Source organism: Marmota marmota, unplaced genomic scaffold (assembly GCF_001458135.2).
Source record: "Marmota marmota marmota unplaced genomic scaffold, marMar, whole genome shotgun sequence".
Classification (NCBI taxonomy): domain Eukaryota; kingdom Metazoa; phylum Chordata; class Mammalia; order Rodentia; family Sciuridae; genus Marmota; species Marmota marmota.
In genome coordinates, this window is record NW_026000174.1 from 15,565,613 (window position 1) to 15,591,454 (window position 25,842).

Sequence of the window (25,842 nt, forward strand, 5' to 3'; positions counted from 1 at the left end):
GGGGGGGGGGGCATGCAGCAAGCACTGGAAATCCCTGTTCTGCTGTCTTGGTGACATTCTGCTTGGAGGCCTTCCTTGATTTCCCCCCCCCCCTTTCCCCCTTTTCTGCACATAGTATTTCTCCCATCACAATCTTTATCACACTTAACTTTAATTTTATGCTTTGCAATTTTCTTCCCAGCAGACTGTCAGCCTCATATGAGCATGGACCCCAGCATCTAGGATAGTGACTAAGACATAGCAGGCATTTGATAAGTATTTATTGAATGAATAAGTTCGTAACCCATACTTATGGAAATTGGGCCTTAGGAAGGTGTTGAGTAATTTGTCCCAAACCTCTTACCGATAAGTTTCAAAACCTATTTTCCTGCATTGTCTTTTATACTCCCAGAGTTGTGTTCTTTCCTCTGTACCACTCACATGAGCAGAGACAGACTTAGTCCCCAAACATGCTTCCAGATCTGAGTCTGCCTCGTGAGCCTTTACTGCTTTTGATACTTCTGTCTTTCTGGTTTCTTCCAGTGTGGTGCAGGTCCTGCTTGCTGCTGGGGCTGACCCAAATCTTGGCGATGATTTCAGCAGTGTTTACAAGACTGCCAAGGACCAAGGAATCCATTCTTTGGAAGGTAAGCATGGGCTACCTTGTTGCTCTGGGAGCTCTCTCCCATGGCTTCCACCAATCTTGCTTTGTGCCAGCACTACCAGCAACTCTGCAAGTCCCTTATCTCTGGGAACCCATGGATATCTCAAAGGACTTGGAATACATGCCCTTCACAGTTCCTCTGGCTCTGTAATTTAATCACCTCAAAAGATTGGAAAAGGAAACAGAAGCCTGAGTTCATCACCTAATTGTGGCACATTTCACCTGTTGTTCTTCTGAAAGTGCCTCAACTGGGCAGCCTGAGAAGAGTGGACAGTAGAGCAGATTTAAATAACTTCATGAACTATATATTTGCTCATCTTTTACTTCCTGCAGACTTATCCTGCCCAAGAACTAGAAAACAGCCTTATTGGTTTCCTCAACCTCAGAAGTCCCTAAATACTGAACTGAATAATTCTTTTTCGATATGTACAATCCCGGTTCTGGGATTGGCCCCTTGCTTTACTTTGTAATCTAGGAAAAATAGTGAACCTTCTTTGTGCCTTAATGTCTGTGCTTATAAAATGGGGTCATTGTGAGTGCCTCTTCTGGGATGTTGTGTGGGTGATAGTTGGAACAGAAGAGGTGATGTGCCAGGACTTGGTCACCTATATGTTGGAAGGCACCTAGGCATGTCAGTTCACATTGCACAAAATGGAGTTGAGAAGATAGGTTGCTTTGGCTGCAGACAAAAATGAGTGTTTTACATTTGAGTTTTTGGTTGTGCAGACTGTCCCCGCTTCCTGCCAATTGTTCTGGCTCTTTCAGAGAGACTGAGATTCCTTTGAAACTTCCAGGAGTAGAGCAGCGCAGCAGGGGCTGCTTTAGATTTGGCAGTGATATCAGGAGAACAGACATCCTTGCTGACTGTCTGAGGGTCAACCTGAACCCTGGGGGAGAGTTAGACAAGGAGAGCAATGCATTCAGACCCCAGAGCTGTCAGTGAGACCATCAGACTGACATGGGTATGTGTGGCCCACAGCAGGAAAGTTACTACTGCTCCTGAAAGTTTCTCAAGTCAGTGGCATGGAGTGTCCAAGAACATCAGGGCACTGCTGCCCATGTGAAATGTGAATTCATCCTTCCCCATCTCTCTCCCTCTCTATTCCTCTAAACCTGGTCTTTCTGTCAAGGTTTCAGTGCAGAAGTGACATCTTCCACAAGACTTCCCTGTTATAGTCAATAATCACAGCCTGCCCTCAGCTGCTTTTTTGAATGTTCCCTAAATCTTGGCCTGTTCTATGGTTACTTTACTGCTCTCTCCTCTCCATCTGACAGTTCCATGTGCAGGCCGTGACTTGTGCCTCCTTGGATTTTCCACTGAGCTGGAGGAATTATATTCATTTTATGTTTAAAACAGGAGAATTTTGGGAGTACCAAACTAGCCCCATATTTGTTGCCTAATATGTGGAGACTCAGCTTATGGGCTGAACTTTTCCTCACTCAAACCTAGCACTCCCCCAACCTCTTCACCTGCAAGATCTGTCTTTTTTCTGTTCAGGTGCTCGCACCAAAAATCAATGAGGAACATTTGTGAGAAGGCAGAACCAGGAAGGAGGGAGGGGATTCTTTGAGTACCTTCTTATTTGCTCTTAGGATTCTAGCAGTGTTCAGGAATTTTTGCTGCTGCTGCTGTTGTTGTTGTTGTTGTTGTACCAGGGATCGAACCCATAGCCTTGTGGATGCAAGGCAAGCACTCTACCACTGAGCTACATCCCCAGCTCATTTAATTTTTTATTTTGAGACAGGATGGCTTTGAACTTGCAATCCTCCCGCCTCAGCCTCCTGAGCTGCAGGCATGTACCATCATGCCGGGCCAGGAAATTTTTTATTTCACAGAATCTTAGGGCTATGAGTCTATCAGTCCAACTTCTGCTGTCACATTGGTTTCCACAACCTGCAGATTTTGTAGCTTTGTATTCTAATATTTCTCTCCAAAGTTATGCTCATATTCAACATATTATTTCTGGAAAGAGTCAAATAGTAAACATTTTAAGCTTTGTTGACCAGTTGGTCTTGGTTGTGACTTCTCAGCTCAGCCATTTAAGACAGGAGAAAACATGCACAGTGTACAAACTAAAGGGCATTGTGTGTGTTTCAATAAATCTTTATTTACAATAATAGGCAGCAGGCAGAATTTGGCCCATAAGCAATAGTTTCCAACCCTGTTCTAGATCTGATCTTTTCTTTGCTTTTCTTATAACATTTTCTTTTCTTTGTATGTATTTTTCCCTTTAGTCTAACTCTGCATTCTTTTTAGCTCTTATTCCAGCCAGCCTACATAAGGTAAGTAGACAGTCAACAAAAATATTAGCAAAGGCTATCATTTTCCTCATGAAATACAGACGAAAATATTAACTCAAATTTTGTAGCTCTGCAAATTTAGTGAATAGGCTCTCTGTGGATTTTTTTATTCAAAACCATTTATTGATCATATGTCTGTGTACTGGCACTGTTTTAGATGTTGACAAGTTAAACAAGATCTCTGCCATTATGTACTTTTTCAGATTAAAATGTTTATGAAGGCTATTAACTACTAGAGTCCTAGAACACACATTCAGGACAATTTTGATGTGTTATTCTACATTCACAGCTGTAATTCTTTTCCATTCTCTGTCCCTCCATTTTGTCATGAAATTATAAGAGATTTTCTCAGATTTCTTGCTAAAATAAAAATATGTCTAGCATTTGTCTTATTTTTTTACCCAAATAAGCGTTTCTTTTTTTAAAAAATTATTTATTCTAATTCGTTATACGTGATAGCAGAATGCATTTCAATTCATAGTATACATATAGAGCACAGTTTTTCATGTCTCTACACAAAGTAGAGTCACAGTCATACCATTAGTGTCTTCATACATGTACTTAGGGTAATGATGTCCATCTCATTCCACCATCTATTCTATCCCTATCCCCCCTCCCTTTCCCTTTACCCTATCTGAAGTTCCTCTATTCCTCCCATGCTCTGCTCTCCATCCCCGTTATGGATCAACATCCACATATCAGAGAAAACATTTGGCATTTGTTTTTTGGGGGGATGTTACTGGACTTGTGGGGATGTGTGAGGAGAGGGTAAAGTAGAACAAGAGGCACATTTCCCTTATCTCTGTCTAAGCATCACAAGAAAATCACAGGTCATGATGGCTGGTCAGTCCTTCTCTTTTGGAGCATAGAGTCATTGTCAAAGTCCATTGAGTTCACTAAATTTCTGATAAATATTTCATTGAACCTCCTCAACCCTCAGGAAGACATTCCTGTCTACCTTTTCAGTACTGTTGTGAAGATCAAGAGAAAAATATAAGATGTATGAATTATAAAGAGCTGTACAGTTGTAAATGCTTATTAATTCCATGTACTTATAATTCAGCATGCATTTACTGAGTGTCAGGCACTGGGCCAGATGCTGGGAATGTATAAATGAACATACATGGTTTAGCCCCTGAGCGGTACTCCCAGTCAAGTAAGAAGATGGACCTATGAACAAGGAATCACAGAACCGAGTGGTAAGTGCAAAGATAGCTGCACAGAGGATGTAGGCAGCGCTGATAGAGGTAGTGGTGAGCTATTTCTGAGAGCAGGCTGCTGTCTGGGATGTGTCACAGGGTAAGTGACTTTGAATTGAGTATTATGGATGAGTTGAAGATTGATAGGCCAGCTAAGAAGGATGGACCTTCTGGGCAAAGGGAACAACACATGTGGAGACATGGGGTGGGATGAGGGGGTAAAAGCATGTAGCATCATCTGCCACAGTTTTTAGGAAAACAAGAAGTAAGAGATGGGTATTATACATAGGAAAGACCTTATATGGCAGCTGGAGGGAGTTCACACTGGCCTCTGAAGGTCATTAAAGGATTTTAAGCAAAGAAAAATTGAATTCATATTTACATTTTAGATGGACTATATTGACAGGGTAGAGGAGGACTTGGAGGACAGAGATTAATAGTGGTTCTTGACCTTTTGGGGATGATGAACCCCTCTGACAATCTGATGAGATGCCTGCCATGCCCCACCCTCCAAATGCACTTAAAAATTCTGGTGGCTCCTATAGGTGATCTTTGGGAGTGGAGAAAATAGTTGTTAGGAAGATATGAGGAGGAGGTTGGGTGCTCACTGGATTGCGAGAATTGATGGAAAAGGAGGCACCTGTGGTAGCATCTCAGTTTCTGATTTGAGTGAACAGTTGGGTGTGTGGGTCTAGAGCTCTATAGAGTAATCTAGCAGGAGATAGAGATTTAGAAGGCACCAGCATTTGCTTGGAAGTTAATGTAATAGATGTAACTGAATTGCCCAAGGAAAAGATTTAAAATGAGGGAGTAGGAAAACAAGTTCCTCATTCAGAGGAGAAAAGAACATCCAGGTCAGGAAACTAAAAGGTATCAGAAATACTTTGTATCTGTCCTGCTTGCTCAGAACAATCACAGCCTAAGAAGAAAGGTCTTTGCCCTCCTTTCAGAGGCATGCCTAGGGAAACCTTCCTCCTGTCACATGAGAACTGCTCCTTAGAATGAAGCCTGCTCGACATAGTACCTGATGGGCTCTTTCACTTTTGTCAAGGTTGGTTTTTATGGATAGAGGTCAGTCTTCCTGCTTGGTATAGAAATCTCCTTGACCTGATTGTGCTTTCCATTCTCTTCAGCCCTCAGAGTGGTTCTTCAGGGGTACTGTGGCGACCTGGATAAAGGTTAGGCTTTACCACCAGTCAGTCGTGTTTCATCTAAGCTCTGTCACTGACTGGCTGTGTAATTTTGAGCAAAAGACTTATTAAGTCCTTGATTTTCAATCTTCCCATTTTATAGGGTTGTTACAACAATTAGGGATAATCACATGTATTTAACACACAGTGATAGTTAATGAAGCATTTCTCTTTGGGAGAGGATTTTGGATCAGTATAAGGCAAGAAGCCTGCTTAGGAGTTAGTGAGCAACTAACTCCTCAAGGGGTAACAGGTCCATTGTCTGTCTATCAGGGATTCTTGCCTTGGGTCACTGTATTATGATCTCTAAGGTTCCTGCCAGCACTGTGATTTCTAAGGTTCTAAAAGCTCTCTGTACCACATCAGAGCAAGTAATGGACTTATAAGAAGTGGGATTTTGAGTTGGATTTTGGGGTTGAAGAATAGAGGGAAAAAAGGAGAAAGGTATTTAAAGCAGAGGATATTGCTTGAGCAGAGGCATGTAGATGGGACAGATGTGAAAGGAACATGGAGATCACCTGCCAGCTTGTTCCCTAATTTTGGAAAAATTCCCTGCAATGCCTTGAACCCCACCCATGCCCACTCTAAGAGAGTTCCACTTGTGGCTGGTGTGGGTGATGAGCTCCAATCCTCAGGTGGAGGTAGCAATAAATTAGTGATAACAGTAAACAAGTCGCCCAGCCGGGGATGCCGCTGGCTGCTTGTAAGTAACTGTTATAAACATCTAGTGTCTGGGGCTGTCAGAAATGCAAGCGAGTACTCTGAGTTCCTCTCATATGTACAATTAAAACAATAAAACACAGCAGAAACGTGACCAGAGCAGGCCATAAATCAGCTTCTCCTCTCAGCTCCAAGTGACAGCTGAATAAAGAGGAGTTGTGCAGAACTGGGTTGGCACAGGCCCTTCTGAGTGTAGAGTGTGTGGCTTGCCAGGTTGGACCTACCAAGGCCAAACCCACCCATCCAAGAGCCCCCTTCCCACAGCTCCAGAGGCTGCAGGTCTTGGCCTGCTCCAGCTGACCTCCCCATCTCTTATCTTCAGATGGGGGACAGGATGGTGCAAGCTGGCGCATCACAAAACAGTGGACAAGTGCCCAGGAATTCAGGAGGTGGCTAGGAGTCCCCACTGGCGGTAATGGAACTGCACTCTGTACTGTACTATTTCTCTCCCTCCCTGGGACATGTTTAGGAGTGGTCTCACCTGACTAACTCATCTACTCAGTTTAAGTTAGCCACCCAGTGTATAAGTTAACCACTGTATATCCAGCTTTACCCTGGGCACAGCGGAGAGAAGGATGTCTCTGGAGAGCACAAATTGAGATGGGAATCCTGAGGCTCCCAAGGAAATAGGAATCTCTTAGAGAGCTTATTTAAAAAATAAAATAAAATAAAAACAAAAACACAGATTCCTGCCCTTCCCACTACCAGAGAGATTCTGATTCAGTGAGTCTGGGGTAGACCAGAGATTTCGCATTTCTGCCAGGCTCCTACTCTTTGGAGTAGCACTATCTAGATTACAGGTACTAGTTGCTGTCTTGTACAATTGTTTTAAAAAACTCATCTGATCACTTCTCTAGAAGAGTCCTTATTTGTCACTTTAAGCTTCCCTCTTAGGGAGGCTATGTGCTTAAGTCATGGCATTGTGGGTGTGTAGTACACTAAATAGACCAGCACAGTGGGTCATGCCTGTCATCCCAGCTACTCAGGAGGCTGAGGCAGGAGGATCACAAGTTTGACACCAGCCTTGGCAACTTAGCGAGACCCTGTCTCAAAATAAAAAGGACTGAGGATCTATCTCAGTGGCAAAACTCCCCTGAGTTTAATTCTCAGTACAAAAAAAGAAAGAAAAAACAACAACACTTAATAGGTATGACACCTGGAACAGTATTCTATAGTTCTCAGAAGTTTTGTTTTTATTGAGATAGAACATAGAAGGAATTCCATTAATATAAGCCCCTGTTTTTGCATTCTCATCATCTTCTGCTTAGCTTTTGTGTGTGTGTGTGTGTGTGTGTGTGTGTGTGTGGTACTGGGGGTTGAACCCCAAGGCCATGTGCATGCTAGGCAAGTGCTGTGTTACTGAGCCATATCCCCAGTCCACTCTTTGGAATTTCATTCAGCATCTTTGGCAGAGCCATTCAAATACTTTTTCATTCTAGCAAACAATTCTTCTCAAAGAGCCAACTGTTAATTAGAGTCCAAGAAGTGGCTTAGCCATTACCTAATTGTGTGACCTTGGGCAATTCTTTCTCTGGGCTTGTTTTCTCATCTATAGAGAATATTTTCTTCATCATAGGCTTGTTATAAGAATCAACATACTTAAGAAAGCACTTGAGAAAATACAAGGCATCATCACATGTAAAATGCTAGAAAGAATAGCAATTTATAATAAAGACTGAAGACATGACCAAAGCAATATTTCACAGGGATTCATTCAGAGGTGCAGATAAAAGTACTGTCATAACTTCAGAGAAAAGAAACTCTGGCTGATACACTAGGAAATAAAATAATACTTGAGCCTCAAAATCAACAAAAGTTTTTAGGTAACTGCATGGGGGGCTGCTAGATAGCTGTGGATGAATCTAAGTGGACAATGGGAATGCTATGTCCAAAACTCTCAGAAGTGGAAATAAAAAAGTTATAATGTTTCTAGCTGGTAGTTGCATGTGTTAGGGTGCAGCATCTATACAGCAAAAGTTCTGTTTTAGACAGTGATGAGCCATAAAGATGCAGCATTAGTAGATGAGCCAGATCATTGATGCTTGGATTTTGCCCTTTAGACAGAGATGAGCCTCAAAGATCCTACAGGATAGGATGCTGTAGGACCAACTCCTTCCAGGATAGAGAAGCAGGGGAGGTGGTCATGAGGCCACTGGCCACAGCAGCAGCAAGTGACAGTTGTTGATTCTGTATGTTCATGGCAACCCTAAAGTGTGGGCACTGAAGGAAACTGAAGCAGAGCAGTGATGTCAAATGCAACAGTATTATCCCCTGTTCTTGAATAGAACCCCACAACCATGTGAGCCTGCATATGTCCCTTACTAACTCTGCCAAGAACCTCTGGCTTGTCCACAGGCTTTGTAATCTCAGGCCAAAAGCTGTTTGTGCAAGTTATTTTTAATAGTGTCCCTACCTCTTCTACACCCTTATCCAGGCCCACTCAGAGCCGTGTTGCACAGCCAGGGCCAGTGGTTCTACATGTCATCTGTCAGCAGTGCCAGCCACCACAGAGTCACCACGACAATGAACAATGTACTGTCACTCCATCAGCATTTTGGTCAACTTCAATATTAAATGTATCAGCCAGTTAGGTTAATTGTTTCCATCTTTTAGCTCTTAAAAAATATGTATATACACACACATCTCCTAGGAGAGGGAGATAGACCCATTGACATGTTTTATTAAAAAGAATAAATTTGATGCATTTATAAAAATAAGAAAATGTGTGATGGGGTGGCTAAGAACTAGTCTTGTGATTTTTAACTGATTTACATATTTTGTGTATAAATATTTTTTCATCAAAAGTTCCAAATCAGGGATGGGTCCCACACACCACACAAAATATATTAGAGACATTTATATGGATAGCAGGAAGGGAGACAGAGGGCTGAAATTTTCCAGGCACCCAGTGATTGATGGGGGCTGAGGCTCCCCCTGACGCTTTATTGAGTTTCCGATGATTATCTCTCGCTGAGACATTTTTTACAGATGACGGTCGAGCTGTCACAATGGACCATGGGGGAAAAAAAACCAACAATAATAACACTTTAATCTTTTTACTGCACTGCTCCCTAGTATCTCAGATTCATCTTCCCTGACGCACGCAGTTCATTATTCTGCCCCTCCCTAGATGGGAAATAAAGGAAAATAAATATATATGTAGACACACTTACCCACATACATACACACACACACACAGAGTATATAAAAGAGACCACCTCAGAACCAGAGAGGGGGAGAATTTATTGTTCTTTTTGCAAGTGTTGAGGTTTATTAGTAGAGATGCTGGGTTGGCTTGGAATTGGCTATTAATTACAGCATTTTGTATTTGTTTTTTATTGCAAGTTTTTAACATCTTGAAGAGAAGGCAGAAGAGAGACAAGCAGGTGCAGAGATGGGTAGTATTGAGGGACGAGTTGGATCAACCAGGTAGCAGCCACGAGGCAGAGAGAGGGCAGGCTCCTTCCGCTTGCTGTTGGCCTGTCCCAGAGGGTCTCTGGAGCCAAAAGAATACCCCAGTGGTTAGGATGACGCACAGTATGGGGAGAGGAGTAGTTCAGGATAATTGTAGGACAAATCAGAAGGGCCCAGAAATCTCTGAGCATGTTATCACTTAGAGTTGGGAGAGGTGGGAAGTAGAGGAAGTTCAAGCAGAATTATGGATCTATAGATAACAGAATAACAAATTCTTAGGAGTTTGCCTCACCTTTGTGAAAGTGAAACCTGGTCCCTGGAAAGCCACACCTGGCTCTGTGGTCAAAAGAAGGGTCCTGGTCCAAAGAGGATGCCACACTGACTGTCTAGGGCCACGCATGAGGTCAACAACCTATCTTCTTCAATTTCCTTGACAAACTTTCCAGTTTCTCCTTCCTTTTCATGGAGTGAGATAAGATGGGCTTAGGTCCCTTCACGTGTCTCCAGTGTTGACCCATCTTCCCTCTAATTCATCAAACCTTTTCTGAGCTTCTACTGTGTGCCAGCCCTGGGTTGAACTGGATGCAGTGATGATGGAGTGAGCAGGCTCCTCTTCCTAAGGAGAATGCTTCCAATCCATGGAAAGAACCATTTTCAAGTAGGGGCTGGTCCTCCCGCCACAGGCCAGCATCAGTGACCATGAGTGCCTTCCCTGTATGAAGGCTAAGGAGATCTAGGAGGTACAGTGTCTATCCTTCAAGAAGCTATTTTCTTCCTGGGGAGATGGGCTTAACATCCATTTGCTAAAGCAGTATTTATTGAGCACCTGCTGAATTCAAGAGTATGCACATGAAAAAAATCTGAGAAGACACAAGACTATGTGAGAGGAAGTATCAGCTAACTTGATATATAAACCAGACATTACTAGAAAACAAGGAGGAAAAGGGAAATCAGGCTGTGTGAGTCATAAACTATGTGTGCAAAATATAAGTAAATAAAAGAAAGACATAATAAAGCCATGTAATCACATAGAAAAAAGAATAAACACCTTGCAATTGAAGAAACTCACTCAGTCATTGACTGTCACTGTGACTTGTTAAAGTTACATAACCTAAGTCTTGATTTCTTCATTTATTAAATAGCAATAATAATATGATAGCCTAATATGGTTCTTGTGAGAAAAATAGTTGTAAAGTACGGGGCACACAATAAATGTTCAATAAATGTAAACCATTATTTTCTGACTAACAGGTAGATATTTAGTTATCTGAATATTAGAGGAAGACTTTTAATCTTGGGATTTTTAGCCTTTAGGACCCTCTACTGAGTATGAAAAGGGTCCTCTGCCCTTCTACAGTATTGGTGTTTGATGTGATTCTAGCCAAAGTTAGGATGGCATCCAGAAAGGAAGTGACACACAATAAATTTAACATTTATTGAGTCCTCATTGCATGCTGGTCAGTAGGCTTAGCTCCTTACAAATATTTTAAAATACAACAGTTTATTCAGATTTAATTTATGTACTATATAATTCACCATGAAAAGTAAATGATTCACTGATCTCTAGTGTGTTCACAAGAGTTGTGCAGCCATCACCACAAACAATTTTAGAACATTTTCATTGCCTCATAATGAAACCCTACATATATTATCAGTCATTCTCCATTTCCCCTCCACTACCCCCAATTTCTGGCAACCAGTAATCTACTTTCTATCTCTATAGGTTTATATCTATTAGATATTTCCATATAAATGAAATCATATAACATATTGTCACTTATGAATGACTTCTTCTTTCACTTAGCATAGTGTTTCATCTGTGTTGTAGCATGTATCATTACTTCATTCCTTTTCATGGTTAAATAATATTCTGTTGTATGGTTAGAGCATATTTTGTTTATCTATTCATTAGCTTAGAAGCATTTGGGTGGTTTCTGCTTTTTGTTGTTACAAATAATACTTCTAAAATATTTGTGTATGTTTTTGCATGGACATATGTTTTGAGTATAACTAGAAGTAGAATTCTGTGTTTTCAGTCTTTTTTGAGGATATGTCAGATTGTTTTCCAAAGCAGCAGTACCATTTAACATTCCCACCCTCTATGTGTGAGGGTTCTGGTTTCTCTGTGTCCTCATTAATACCTATTATTGCCTGTCCTTTTCAGAATAGCCATCTCAGTGGGTGTGAAGTGGCATCTCACTGTGGTTTTGATTTGTATTTCCCTGATGGCCAGTGATGTTGAGCATTTTTTTTCATGGGCTTTTTGGCCACTTATATATCTTATTTGGATAAATGTCTATTCATATTCTTTATCCATTTTTAAATTGGGTTTGCTATGGAATCTTATGAGGTAGAAGATATCTCAGTTTTACGAATGAAGAACTGGAATCTCAAAGATGTTAAGTATTCTGACCAAGTCACATAATGAGTTTTGCTTCTCAGACAAATTTCAGCCCCCAAGTTTCTTTCTTTCTTTCATACACATACACACACACACACACACACACACACTTTTTTTTTAGTTGTAGTTGGATAGAATATCTTTATTTTATTTATTTTTATCTTTATGTGGTGCTGAGGATCAAATCCAGCACCTTGCATGTGCTAGGCAAGCACTGTACCACTGAGCCACAATCCCAGCATCCCCACCCAAGTTCCTTTCTAATATGTGATGTTGCCCACTGAGGATTCATGGTAGGATCACCAGGATCCTCTTATGAGGGTTTTGACCAGCAGGCAGGGAGCATGAAACAGAGGAGTAGAAAATCTACTTGGATAAATCCACCAGGGATGGGTAGGAGAGGACTGTGAAAGTCAGCAGAGGAATATGGATATGTTGCAGATTCCAGGATAGGGGAATACATGTTAATTAAAAATTATCATTTTCTAGGTACCAGTTTAATCCTATTCTTACTAAACAACATCATCTCAAATTTTCACAGCAACCCAACCCAATTAGTGTACACTATTTTACCAATGAGAAGCTTGTGGCCTAGGAAGATGAAGTAATTTTCTAGAGGAAGAAATTAGGATTAGGATCGAAGTCTCTCAGGCTCACGATGATGAATTCTTTGCTTTTAGAGATACTCCATAAAAGACAGAATCTTTTTATATTATTTAAGCTCTTGAGGGGAGAACCCATTCTCTATCCCATGGCCCAGCCCATGGAAAGTACTTAAAGTGTGGATGAACAAAGAAACAGACTGCAGTGTGTTGTGTAGGATTTAATTCCAACTGGGATTTTTGAGAGGGGTGGTATTAGGAGGTATTCTAAACATGGGGTTTGAGGAGAACATTCTGTTGCCCAGAGGACCTTGGCTTCCTTGGAGCAGGACCTCACAGGGTGGGTTTGGCTAGGCTTGTGTGTTTCTGAGACCATCGAGGCAATTGGTTCTCGGAGTGATCTCAGGAGCTCCTGTATATTCCCAGGTCCTGCCTTTGACTCCAGATGGCTGGAACAGGGACCTAATAATTGATATATTTGCATCAGTTACCCAGGTGACTCTGTCCCCACTAAAGCCTGAGAACTACCTTAAAGAAACACTTTCCTATTTTAAAAACAAGAAGCTTTGGGGCACAGAGGGATTGAGCCACATATTAAGTTAATGTAGAGAAAGGGCCAATCTTGAACTCAGTTCTCTTATCTCTTGGTCTGTTGCACTTGCTGATCTTGAACTGTTTAATTTGTTAACAAAAACCATGCCTATAGCTTTTATTATCTAAGTCCAAACCCCTGTCAGGATCAGGGCTCTACCTGCCTGGACAACCTCATCTCTACCCATGGCTTCATCTACCTTAACTTGGTATTCCAGGCTCGCTGAGGGGCTCCCAGGTTCTTGAATAAATAAGTGATACAGTTTTTACTCTCTGGCCTTTGCAAATGCCACTTCCTCTCCCCAAATGCCTGTTTCCACTTTTTATATGGCAAGCTTCCCCTCATTCTCAGGATGATTCTTCTGAGTGACTCCTCTCCTGGCCACATTACATTGTGCCCATCTTTGCTCCCATGAGACATGTGGTCCATATCATAGCATTAACTAAACTGAAGGAGCTCAGTATTGGTGTGCTCATGGTAGTTGGATAGGTGAAGACTCATGTGAGTTCATTGCCGAAGCTGCATGAAATACTGAAGTGATGCTGTATATAGTACAGAAAATATTGTGAACTAGTTACTGTCACCCCTGAGGAGCCTAAGATATAATTGTGGAAAGTCAGAACAAAAGGGAAAAATCTAACATAAGAAAGTATTATATGCAGAGTTGTAAGACAATAAATAATTAACTTCTAAATGGTGACCTACAGTCAGTCCACAATACAGTCATTCAAAGCAGAGCTGGGAGGATGGCAACTTCCTGGGAGAGGAAAACTTGAATTGAGTTGGGATTTGTTTGTTTGTTTGTTTATTTTTCCTACTCCTCTGCCAGGGGATTAATATCCAGAATATATAAAGAGCTCAAAAAGTTTAACCAAAATAAAAACAAACAACCCAGTTAATAAATGGGCAAAAAGAACTAAACAGTCATTTCTCAAAAGGCAAAACACAAATGGCCAACAAAAATATGAAAAAATTTTCAACATCTCTAGCAATTAGGGAAATCTCACGTGAGTCAGAATGGCAGCTATCAAGAATACTATTAATAATAAATTCTGGCCAGGATGTTGGCAAAAAAGCACACTCATACGTTGTTGAATTGGGTTTTAAAGAGCAGGCAGGATTTGGAGAAGGGAGAAGGGCCTTCTAGGCTGTAGAAGGAAGAGAAGAGTATTAGCTTCTCCAGGGACAGTCTCCTGTTGACCCAGCACAGAAAACCTCCCTCACCCCCAGTGTGAGAGGCAGAACTGATGGCTCCCACTGAGGTTGAGGGGCAGCCTGCTGACCCGGCAGCAGGATGACTGTCACTCAGGTTGCAGTGGGGATTTAGTGAGACAATTCATTAAAAACACTTGCCATGAGAAGGCTCTATTTCTCTCATAGTATGAATTCCCAAAGGAAAATTAATGGATATATTTACTTTATGCTGAAGCTCAGCACACTTCCTGGTTTGAATGGTGGTGAGAAGCATGAAAATGATGAGACAACATGCTCATTCAAATTGGAATCCCAGGCCCCTCTACTTTCAGACAACACCACAACTCTCCCTCCACACACACTGCAGCTGGACTCCCGAGCGGTGGGGGCAGTGCTCTGATTCTGTGTGTAGTGCTAACGACAGACACCTCAGCTACATCCTTCTATGCCTAGAGGCTTGGGTCCTCAGGTGGGAGGAAGCTGAGATTCCAAAGGCATCCTCCTGGAGACTTGATCATTTCACCTAGACCCTGAGCTGGCCCTGAGTTATGCAAGGCTTGAGCCCGTGGGCATTGGCAGATAAAAGCTGTGCGGTGTGGAAGACGGAGCAGAGCCCAGGCAGGCTTGTGTCTAGTCCGAATTCATCACTGCTAACAGTGTAAGTCAGGCCCTTTAAGCCTCAGTTTCCCCATCTGTTTAATAAAGATAGTAATATTTGACCTCTGTGCCCTTCCTGGGTTGTCATGAAGGTGAGGAAATGAGCACCTTTAAGTGTTTTATAAGCTGTAAAATGCTGTACAAATGTAAGGGTTAGTCTTGTCTTACTACTCAGAGAGGTTCCCTTTTATGGAGACGTGGTCCTATCTCTGAAGGCAAGGGCACTCTGGACACTCCATAACATTGGAGGCTGAGCCTGAGGGAGAGAGGGACTTATAGTGCAGTTTTGCCTTGCACTTATACAAGTGAGCAGTAAATAAAGATTTTGTTATCTGGAGACCACTCATCTCACCTCTTTCACCTTTTTTCAGAATCTCCCCTGATATATTTAGCAATGTGATGTTAGAGGCACTATGGCTGGTTCATACCTGTGTCCCTAGCACCTAATCCAAGGGAAAAAGCAGTATTAATAAATGTTTAAACTTGTTATCAGATTTCCCATGATGTTTATTCAGTATTTCTAAAATTATTGCTTATCATGTCCATTTTACAGATAGAAGAATTTAGTAAACGGCAGAGGTAAGATTCAGAATGTAGGGCCACTTTACCTTATAAAAACTATTTCTCATCATGGGAAGTACTGTTTTTTGTTTGTTTTGTTGTTGTTGTTGTTTTGTGGTTTGAAGATGTTGGGGAGTGTTCATGGTTTTATGAAAGGTGTCAGAGACTCCTCTCCACCTCTACTGACTCCTTGGCCCTGTGAGGGCAGGAGAATACCTCAACATAGACCTGCCATTAGCTCCCAAGAATGACCCGGCCATGGCACCTAGACATAGACTTCTGAACATCAAAGGTAGAGGTGGGGCAGAAGAAAGCAGAGTGATACCTATCACTCCTCCTGTGGTCAGAGGGGTGTAGGACCCCTACAGGGATAGGAATGGCAGGCTGGGAGGGAAGGCAGGAGTCTGAGCCTTCCTCCCCCCTGTGCTGGAGACAGGCTGGTAGATGTCTTTGTTGGGAAGGGGGCGGTTCACTGGCTTCAGAACACTACCTTGGTGGCCAGCTGCTGGGACAGGCTTGGATGAATCCCTTGAGCTTCTGTGTGTTTGCTTAATCTTCCTCAGTGAGGGTGGGGTAAGTGTGTGCATTTGAGGGATGCTACTCCTCTCCATCACCTATTTCCTACCTAAAACCACCTTTTGTACCTTGAGAAAAGTACAAGATCTAAAAGGAGTGGCTTCAGTTAGTTAGGATCTAGGACAGGGCTCCTAACACTGGATGATGTATGGAGGAGCTTAATGCTAAGAGCACAAAATGGGCCTCTACCATTCTGCCATCCTTCTAAATTCCTGTATAAAATGGGAGCATAAACTTAACACTTCACACAGTTTTTCTGAAATAAAAAAGGAAACTAAACTGCTTTGCAGATTATAATGCACTATTCAGTACCAAAGAGTATTCTGTAGAACACCAGTACTGCAGAATTCTAACAAGGATTTGGTGAAAAGCCAGCAAACAAGAAACTGCTGACGAACACCAAATGAAACATGTGGTTATGACTTCAGACCTACATTCTCATGCTTCCTGTGCCTTTCCCAGAGGAAGAATATATTCAGGATTTCCCAAATGAAATATTTTCCTCCCCAAGGAAAAAATATACTTTTGGAAGCCCAGACTAGATAGAATTATAGCTAACATTCATTGAGAAGTACTTTAGGTCAGATACCATCTCAGATTCCTTCATTCAGTGTCTAGTAATCCTTAAAATGCCCAGTGAATATGTTATTAGTACTCCTCCATTTATAAATAAAGGAACTTGGCCCAGAGAAGTTAGGTAAATTGTGAAAGATGACACAGTCAGGAAATTTGGAACTGGGATTTAGACATAAGCGGTCTGGCTCTAGAGCTTAACTTATTTAACAGCCAGCAAATACTTGTGGGCTGGTATTATTATTTTTTCCAAAACCAAAACTAATGTACATATTGCCTATATATGTTATATAGATTGAATATCCCTTATCCAAAATGTTTAGAACCAGAATGTTTCAGATTTTAGAGTTTTTTGGATTTTGGAACATTTGCCTAGATTTTACTGGTTGAGCATCTTTAATCCAAACATCTGAAATCTGAATGCTCTACAATCAGATATTTTTTGAGCATCATATTGGCACACAAAAAAGTCTTAGATTTTAGAGCATTTAGATTTCTGGTTTCCAAATTATGGACACTCAACTTGTGTTTATTTGTTGGTCCAGCAAGTATTTGTCAAGCACATATTTATGGCCAGACACTATGCTGGGCTCTGGGGCACAACTGTGGAAAAAATAGGTCACACTGCCTGTCCTCGTTGGGCTTTTGGTGTAGCAGAGAAACAGTCATATAAGCAAGTGGTTGCAGCAGAGTGTAATAAATGCTGTCATTGGGAGAGGCCTGTAGCACTGGAGGAGCTCTTAGGAGCAGTAGCTACCTCACACTTAAGAGGAGTCACTGGGGGAGTGACATCTGATTAGAAATCTGAAAATGAATTAGAGTCAACAACTGAATGTCTGGGGATGGGATGGTGTTCCAGGTGGTAGAATAGTGTTTTTAAAAATGCAGAGGCAAGCCGGGCACAGTTAGCACATGGCTGTAATCCCAGCGGCTTGTGAGGCTGAAGGCAGGAGGATGGTGAATTCAAAGCCAGCCTCAGCAACTTAGCGAGGCCCTAAGCAACTTAGCGAGACCCCATGTCTAAGGGCTGGTAACGTGGCTCAGTGGTTAAGCACCCCTGGATTCAATCCCCAGTGTCCAAAAAAAAAAAAACTCAGAATCAAGACAGAGCATTAGGAAGGAGATGGTGAAAAATGAGATCACAGAAGTGAGCAAGAGTCCTTTTCATGGACATTGCTTATTAGCTGGGCTATGACATTGTTAATAAGCTGACATTTGAACCAAAGCAGCCCTAGCATATTACTTGAAGTCGTTTAGCTTTTATGGTAAGCATCCAGTGTATATCTCTATCATTGTACTTGGGAGATGTGTTATAAGTCTGTTCAGTGGTCTGATTCTTGCATTAGGCAGTTAACTTCCCAAAGTCAAGACTATGTGTTGTTATTTTTTGTATCTCCAGAAGCTACCACCTTGCACTGGTGCTCATTAAACGTTGTTTGTTGAATGAATGATGGGTTTTCTTTTTTAAATGGATGATACCCTTCTTGCTTTCTTGAGCCAACTATCACTTTTCCTCAGGTTCATCATTATATCTAGCAGTTAATGTCCTATGTGGCAGTTCAGTGATGCCCTTAAGGCCTTTAGAGGTGCTGTGCTCTGAATTCCTTTTGCAGCTTTTCATTGTCCTGTTCTTTTCCCTCCCTGCCTGGCCAGTGCTTGATTGTAATCAATCTGCTTGATTCTAAAGCATCTTCCCCAGCCTTCTTATTTCCTTCTGATCTGCAGTAGGCTAGAAACAAGATCACCTAGCATGATTTGATAAGATTATTCGTGAGTAGGAGTTAGTAATCTCTGATTGAGATCCTAAAGGGCTCTTAAGGGGTAAGTGTATATGCCATTGCACATGGGACTTGTATGTTAGCTGCTCAGAGAATTTCTTACTTCCTGTTCTTCCTGTTCCGGAAAGGTCATCTAGCACCCAGGGGTAGAAGTGAGAGGTTAGCAATCTGGAGAGTCCCTGTCTGGACTGGAAAAACTGGTTGACCATTGATTCTGTAGACCACAGAGAGAATGGTCTGGTTGCCAGCTCAGGCTTCCCCAACTTTATTCTGGCCAGACATTCAAAGTACTTCCACCCAGGCTAGCTTCTTGGGATATTGGCTACAACCCCCAGGCCATTTCCTGGTAAGGGCAGGTCTGCAGAGAGAATGTTTGCATCTTTGCTGGAGTGGAAAAGAAAAGGGAGTAAGAATCAAGGCTGGAACTAGAACATCCAGGATCTGCTGCTTTTTTGTGGGCTCTGGACTCCCTCATTTTCCAGATGAGGGTGACAGCATGATATGATGGGAAGAAAAAGTAAGGACTCAGACTTTGGTTCTGATCCTCACTCTCCCACTGCCATTTTCTCTATGGGGTGTGTGTGTGTGTGTGTGTGTGTGTTGCCCAGACTGTCCTCAAACTCCCACCTCATCTTCCCAAGTAGCTGGAATGCGGGTATGTACAACCTCTCAGCTTCAATTTTCTCATCTATAAAATGGGAATAAGAATACCTACTATGTTAGGTAGCTGTGAGAATTAGATAGGTTTGTGTGACGTAACCAGGCCTGGCACAGAGTAGAAGGTGGTCAATAAATGAAATCAGTTAGTGTTAGAAAGGTCTTTGGAACTTTAAATAGGAAGTCCAGTATTGGAGGAGAGAAAATGCATAGACTTCATTCCAAGAGCACTCTAAGAAGAATGTTTTAAGAATTACCTGGTGCTTTTGACTACCTAGGCAAGGTCACCTCCTGCCAGAATATACCCCTTTATCACAAGAGAAATGAAAGGAGCCTCCTATTGCAGGCCATATGCCATGAAGAAGTGGTATGGGAGGCAGACCCAGATTCCACCCTCAACAAACCCAACTCCGAAGGGAGCATAAGACAGTACCCAGAGAGTTTTACATTAGGCAGACAGAAGCACCATCACCCAAGCAGAACAAGTAGAGCTCTGTGGGACCTCATTTCCCAAGGGAGGGCCCCAGAGATGGGGTGACCTTTTAATCCACTGTCTAGACAAGGGCTCTGTGTGGGTACCCAATGCAAGAGTCCTATAAATTGATGAAACTGATTTTAGATATAAAACAAGTTTTATATCAAATGAGAGAGGCTCAGGAATTTAGCTAGAGTGAGCCTAGGAGCTTTTGATCTTTGATCACACAAAATGCTTATTCTTTCTATCTTGAAAAAATGTTTACAGTCACCACACATGGTAGCACTTGTGTAATCTCAGGTACTTGGGAAACTGAGGCAGGAGAATTACAGGTTCGAAGCCAGCCTAGGCAACTTAATGAGACCCTGTCTCAAAATAAAATAAAAAGGGCTGCAGATGTAGTTTACCTAGAGCACTTACCTAGCATGTGCTAGGACCTGTGTTCAACCCCTCTGTGTGTGTGTGTGTGTGTGTGTGTGTGTGTCTCTCACACACAATAAGTTTACAATATTTATTAAAGGTAAAAATCGGATTATAAATTGCATATACACTAAATTTCAATTTTGACGGGGATATGCACATACATATAGTATGAAATTTGGAAGGACATATACAAAATATTAAATGTACTTTCTCAAGTTGCTGAAATATTGATCCTTTTTCTACTTTGTACTTTTCCATGGTTTCAGATTTTTGCTTGCTTTTGTAAATTTTTAATTAAAATTTCTTACTAGATTATAGACAGAACAGAGAGGTGTGTTGCTCTTCTGCTAAGAACAGCCCCTGTTCCCTATCTCAGTCTACTTTTTTCTCATGGATAGCTCCTCCTCATTCTTCCAGACTCCATCTTCTGGGATCCTCTCTTCATGCCCAGGCTGAGCTCCCCCTGGCTTTCTATATCATCCCATTATACCTCTAATGTAGCATTTATCTCAAATAGTACTCTAAACTTCTGTTCATTGCCTGCCTCCCTCCCTCATCAGATTAGGTCAGAGACTATAGCTGATTCATTTCATGTCCCCAAGATTTATCCTAACACATATTAGATGTCAGTGAACATTTGTGGAACTAACCAGGCTCTGTTTTATCTCCTCTTGCCCAGCACAGATGGCCAGGCACATGGTGCATGTGCCATTTAATGTTTAGTAGGTAGGTAGAGGGAGTAAGTGACTAAACAGAAGATAAAGTGGTGGCTCAAGCATATGTTGCTAATGGAAGGGTTTATGTTGCTGTCCCCACAGTTCTGGTCACACGAGAAGATGACTTCAACAACCGGCTGAACAACCGTGCCAGCTTCAAGGGCTGCACAGCCCTGCACTACGCTGTCCTTGCTGATGACTACCGCACTGTCAAGGAACTGCTTGATGGAGGTGAGAGCATGGTGGAGGAGGGGCGGGCAGGGGAGAGAGTCCTTGGCAGGTCCTCCACACCAGAAACACCTCATTTCCCCAGCACCCTTGTGACTCTCCCTGACCTAGAAATGCCTCAAGGGTCATGGCACTTCCCTAGAGTGACAAAGCACATGTGTGATGTGCTCTCTTGTAGCTGGTGTGTGTTCTTTGCCCATGTGTGTGTGTGATGCTCTGTACCACCCTGTCTGCATAAACTGTGAGAGTTTTCTTGTTAATTTTTTTATTTGTTTTAATTAGTTATACATGACAGTAGAATGCACTTTGATACATCATGTATAATGGAGTATAATTTCTCATTCTTCTGGTTGTATATGATGTAGAATCACTCCAGTCGTATATACATACGTACGTACATAGGGTAATAATGTCTGATTCATTCTACTATCCTTCCTACCCTCAGGCCCTCTCCCCTCCCTTCATTCCCCTCTACCTAAAGTAACTCTGTTCTTCCAGAGTCCCCCCCAAATTATGAATTAGCATCCACATATCAGAGAAAACTTTTGGCTTTTGTTTTTTTGGGGATTGGCTTATTTCACTGAGCATGACATTCTCCAGCTCCATCCATTTACTGGCAAATACCATAATTTCATTCTTCTTTAAGACTGAGTAATATTTCATTGTGTGTGTGTGTGTGTGTGTGTGAGAGAGAGAGAGAGAGAGAGAGAGAGATTTTAAAAAAAACATTTTTTTTTTTATCCATTCATCTGTTGAAGGGCGCCTAGGTTGGTTCCATAGTTTAGCTCTTGTGAATTGAGCTGCAATAAACATTGATGTGGCTGCATCACTGTAATAGGCTGATTTTAAGTTCTTTGGGTATAAACTGAGAAGAAGTAGGCCCTGGGTATAAACTGAGAAGTAGGCCCAAATCTTCACTATATCAGCTTAGGATCTGACCTCCGTAACAAGACTCCTAAAGTGCAAGAAGTAAAATCAAGAATCAATAAATGGGACAGATTCAAACTAAAGAGTCTTCTCAGCAAAGGAAACAATAACATGAAGAGAGAGTCTACAGAATGGGAGAGAATCTTTACCATATGCACCTCAGATAAAGCATTAATCTCCAGGATGTATAAAGAACTCAAAAAACTTAACCCCAAAAAAACAAATAACCCAATCAATAAATGGGCTGAGGAACTGAACAGACACTTCACAGAAGAAGAAATACAAATGATCAACAAATATATGAAAAAATGTTCAACATCTTTAGCAATTAAGGAAATGCAAATCAAAACTAAGATTTTATCTCACACCAGTCAGGATGTGAGTGGCACACTCATATGTTGCTGGTGGGAATGCAAATTTATGCAACTATTATGGAAAGCGGTATGAGTTTTCTTCATTATGGCTCTCCCCGAAAGTGTTCTCTCTTCCCCTATGACCTCCAGAGCAGGGCCAGGGAAACAAGGGAAGGTCCCTTCAAATCTCTGCTAACCTAGTCACACAGATGTCTCCCTTGATCCTATCCCACCCTGGTCTCAATTGGGCCCTTCCATTACTCTTAGTCATGTTATCCTATTCTTTTCCATCACTGCACTCATCATAATCTGAGATTGTTTTCATTTTTTCAGTAGCCCTCTCCCTAGCTTGACTCTGTGCTCCCTGAAGGCAGGAACCATGCTGATTTATTTAAGTGCCCCCAGTACTTAGCATAGTACTTGTACATAGTAAGTACTCAGTAAATATTTGATGAATGGTGAATATCCTCCTTCTTGAGGACATTACTTTAGTTGAAGGAGTAATATTGTCATCCCTAGACTCATGCTGGGCTGCCTGTCAAAGTCTGGTAGAGTTACCTGCCAGATATCTCTCAAGAAGTTACTTTCTGTCCTGCTTCCTCTTATCCCAGACCAGCACATATGAGGTGCAGGCCCCTTGAGTGAGTACTTGGCATGGAGCACCTGTTCACACCTCTTGCCACTTCTTGAGGGCCAGGGATGCTTTTTGGGGGGTACCGTGGATTGAACTCTGGGGCACTCAACAACTGAGTCACATCCACAGCCCTATTTTGTATTTTATTTGGATACAAGGTCTCACTGATTTGCTTAGTGCCTTGCAGTTGCTGAGGCTGAACCCACAATCCTCCTGTCTTAGTCTCCTGAGGCTGTTGGGATTACAAGTGTGTGCCACTGCGCCTGGCTAGGGACATATTCATGAGGCTGCAGCCTAGGGTCCAACTTGTCAGGGGTCATTCTGCTTGGAACCTGAGAGTTGGGAGGGTTCTTTGAGGTCCTCTAGGCCACTCTGGTTTCCCCTCCTTCATCCCAGCAGAAACCCCTCCAACAGCTGAATGGCTGGCATTCCTTTGGGTTTTATGAGGGACTGTGAGATCCTGCTTCTTTCCCAGGCAGTCCATTCCATTTTACTTTACCTCTGACTGGTTGAAACATCTTTCTAATGAGATATTCTTTGTAACTTCTGACAACTGTTGCCTGCCACCTGATCGCTTTTTCAAAAATCAGCATTCATCCAAGGTTCTTTCACCTTTGCCTGCCAGGCCCGGTATCCACAGATCATTATCTACACAGAACATTACCTTGCAATGTTCTTGTACTTGGAGGACTTACCAGGAATCCCCAGTCTTGCCACCTCCCATCAGCCAAAGCCGTACTGGCTTCACATCCATGCCTGGCCCCTTACCCTGACCTCCAAGGGACCTACCCCAGTCTGAGGCATGGGAAGGGCTGAGATGTTCGTGGATGTGGTGACAGTGCCTGGGATGTCTGATAATTTCAGGGCAAGGACTCATTGCTCTCAGAAGCAGAGGTTTAGAAAATGTTCCCAAGCAGGATGCTTTTTACTTTGTCCTTTGGAAAGCTCTCTGGTAAGACATTTGTAGCTAAGAATTGGAGCATGCACCATGGGGTTTCTCTCTACTGTGCCTTAACATCAATCAATACTCCCAGCCATTGTCTTTTGGTTTATATCCCCACTTCCTCCCACCCCAGACAGAGAGTTCACTCTATAAGAAGCCCCTCACACTTGCCTTCCAGATCGAATACCTTTGAAATGAGGAGGCGAGGGCCTTTTATGAAACTCTCTCCAACCTCATCACCGACCCCCCAGGCCAAGACTAGCCCTTTGAGCTGTTCCAGGGGCATGGTTCATGCCTGGTGACTTGGAACAGATGCCCTGAGCCCCCACCTTTACATCTCTCCCACCTGCCTTGTAACCAGCATCCATTTACACCCCCTTCCTAGCCTCCCAGCCTCAAGGGCCAAAACCATTAACCCACTTATTTCTGCCTCCCAGACCTAAATAAGCCCTGGTTGCTCAGGGCCTGCAGCCTTGCCAACTTCTAGCCTCCCTCCCCTTGTTGAACTCCTTTGGTCTGCCTGTGTGTGTGAGCAGCCAACCGAGAGGTAGGATCCTGCTGTCTTTCCTAGGGGCTATTGCCAGTAAGATTTCCAAAGTCTTTTGACCTCGGCTGACCTTCTGCAAAGGCTCTGTCTTCCTGCCCATCAGCTTTCTTGGCCTGCTTTGCTACAGCAACTTGCAGGGAGTTCTCTGTAACATAGATCCAAGGCAGGCCTAAACAAGGAGCCAGATGTGCTCATGAGGTCCACAAAAACCCCTTCTGCAAATTGCTTAGTCCACAGGGATTTGGGTTACCCAGATCATAGAGGGTTAGAACTAGAAGGAGTAGCTGCTCTTTCTGTCTGACCAGAAGTCCCCTTTTGACATGGAAAGAGGCTCAGGCAGCAGGATCTACCTGATAATGTAGACGCCCTTCAGCCCATTAGGAGGCAGCATGGAGTAATTGAAAGGGTATCTCAGGCTTCAAAGTCAGGTCAACCTGGATTTAAATCCAGCTCCCCACCTCCTAGATGGGTTCCCTAGGACACGTTGCCTTAACTCTCTAAGCCTAGGTTTTCTTATATGTAAAATGATGTCTATTCAGAGTGATAATGTGAAAATTAATAACACCTGTAAAAGCCTCTGGCCAGCAAGGGAGGTGCTCCATGATAGGTAGTAATCATTATGACTTAGATATAGAAATCACATACATCCTGGCAGCTATAATTCCGTTCCTCTTAATTCTATCTCAGTGTACAACATTCCCACCCTGCCTAAAGTATGTCATGTTCCCTCTTCTCATCTGAATCCTCAGGCTGCAGAGCCTTCTCAGGAAGCCTTTTCTAGTGGTCTGGCCTACTCTGCTACTTCCCCCTCTGAACTCATACTAGCAAATTGTTCAGGTCACTTCCTCATCTTCGGGCAAGGCAGGAGCCTTGTAACATAGTGAAAAGGTCACAGACTTTGAAATCAAACAGACTGGGCTTTAAATTGAAGTCCTGTTATGTGACTCTGAACAAGCCACTTGCCATTTCTGAGATCCTGGGCCTCAGGACATCCCAAGATGGATCAAGCAAACTGTCATTGACTCTGAGACACTGTCAAACTGTCAGAGTAGACAGATGTAGAAATAGGCCATGATTGGGGGTGGGGTAGGTAGTCTGGCAGGAAGCTGGAAAGGGGGCTATGGAGACATAGAAGAGGAAATGCCTTCTTCGGCCTGGTAAGTAGGGAGGTGGAGTCAGTTACAAAGAGTTTCCCAGAGGAGATGGTACTTAAACCTTATCAGGAAGGGTAATGGGAATTCGCCAGAGTTCTCTGGAAGGATTTTGATTAACCAGTGCCACTCTTCTCCCTCCACCCTCCACAGAAAAATAAGTATACAGGCTTCTGTGTTTTCATCTGTGAAGTCACTGCTTCTGCCTGTGTTGATGGCTTATGAACAGGAAGGCTCTGCTTCATCACTTGAGTGCAAATACAGGAAGAGTGGGAGAGGGAGAGGGAAGGACAGACACACGATGCCTGGAAGGAGGAGTAATCAGAGGTGGCTGAAGCTTCCTACCCAAGTCCCTGGAGGTGACTCTGCCCAGTATTTGCAAAGCTG

The 25,842-nt window shown here is 42.6% G+C and overlaps 1 protein-coding gene across 1 annotated transcript in view; it reads left to right on the plus strand.

The window, feature by feature from the left end:
* The window catches only part of Clpb (caseinolytic mitochondrial matrix peptidase chaperone subunit B), a 144,298-nt gene that overhangs the window by 59,407 nt on the left and 59,049 nt on the right, over nt 1–25,842 (plus strand). Inside the window, exons 4-5 of the mRNA XM_015477476.2 lie at nt 523–626; nt 20,775–20,903. Of these exons, the coding sequence (XP_015332962.1) occupies nt 523–626; nt 20,775–20,903 (233 nt within the window). The remainder of the gene's footprint in view (nt 1–522; nt 627–20,774; nt 20,904–25,842) is intronic.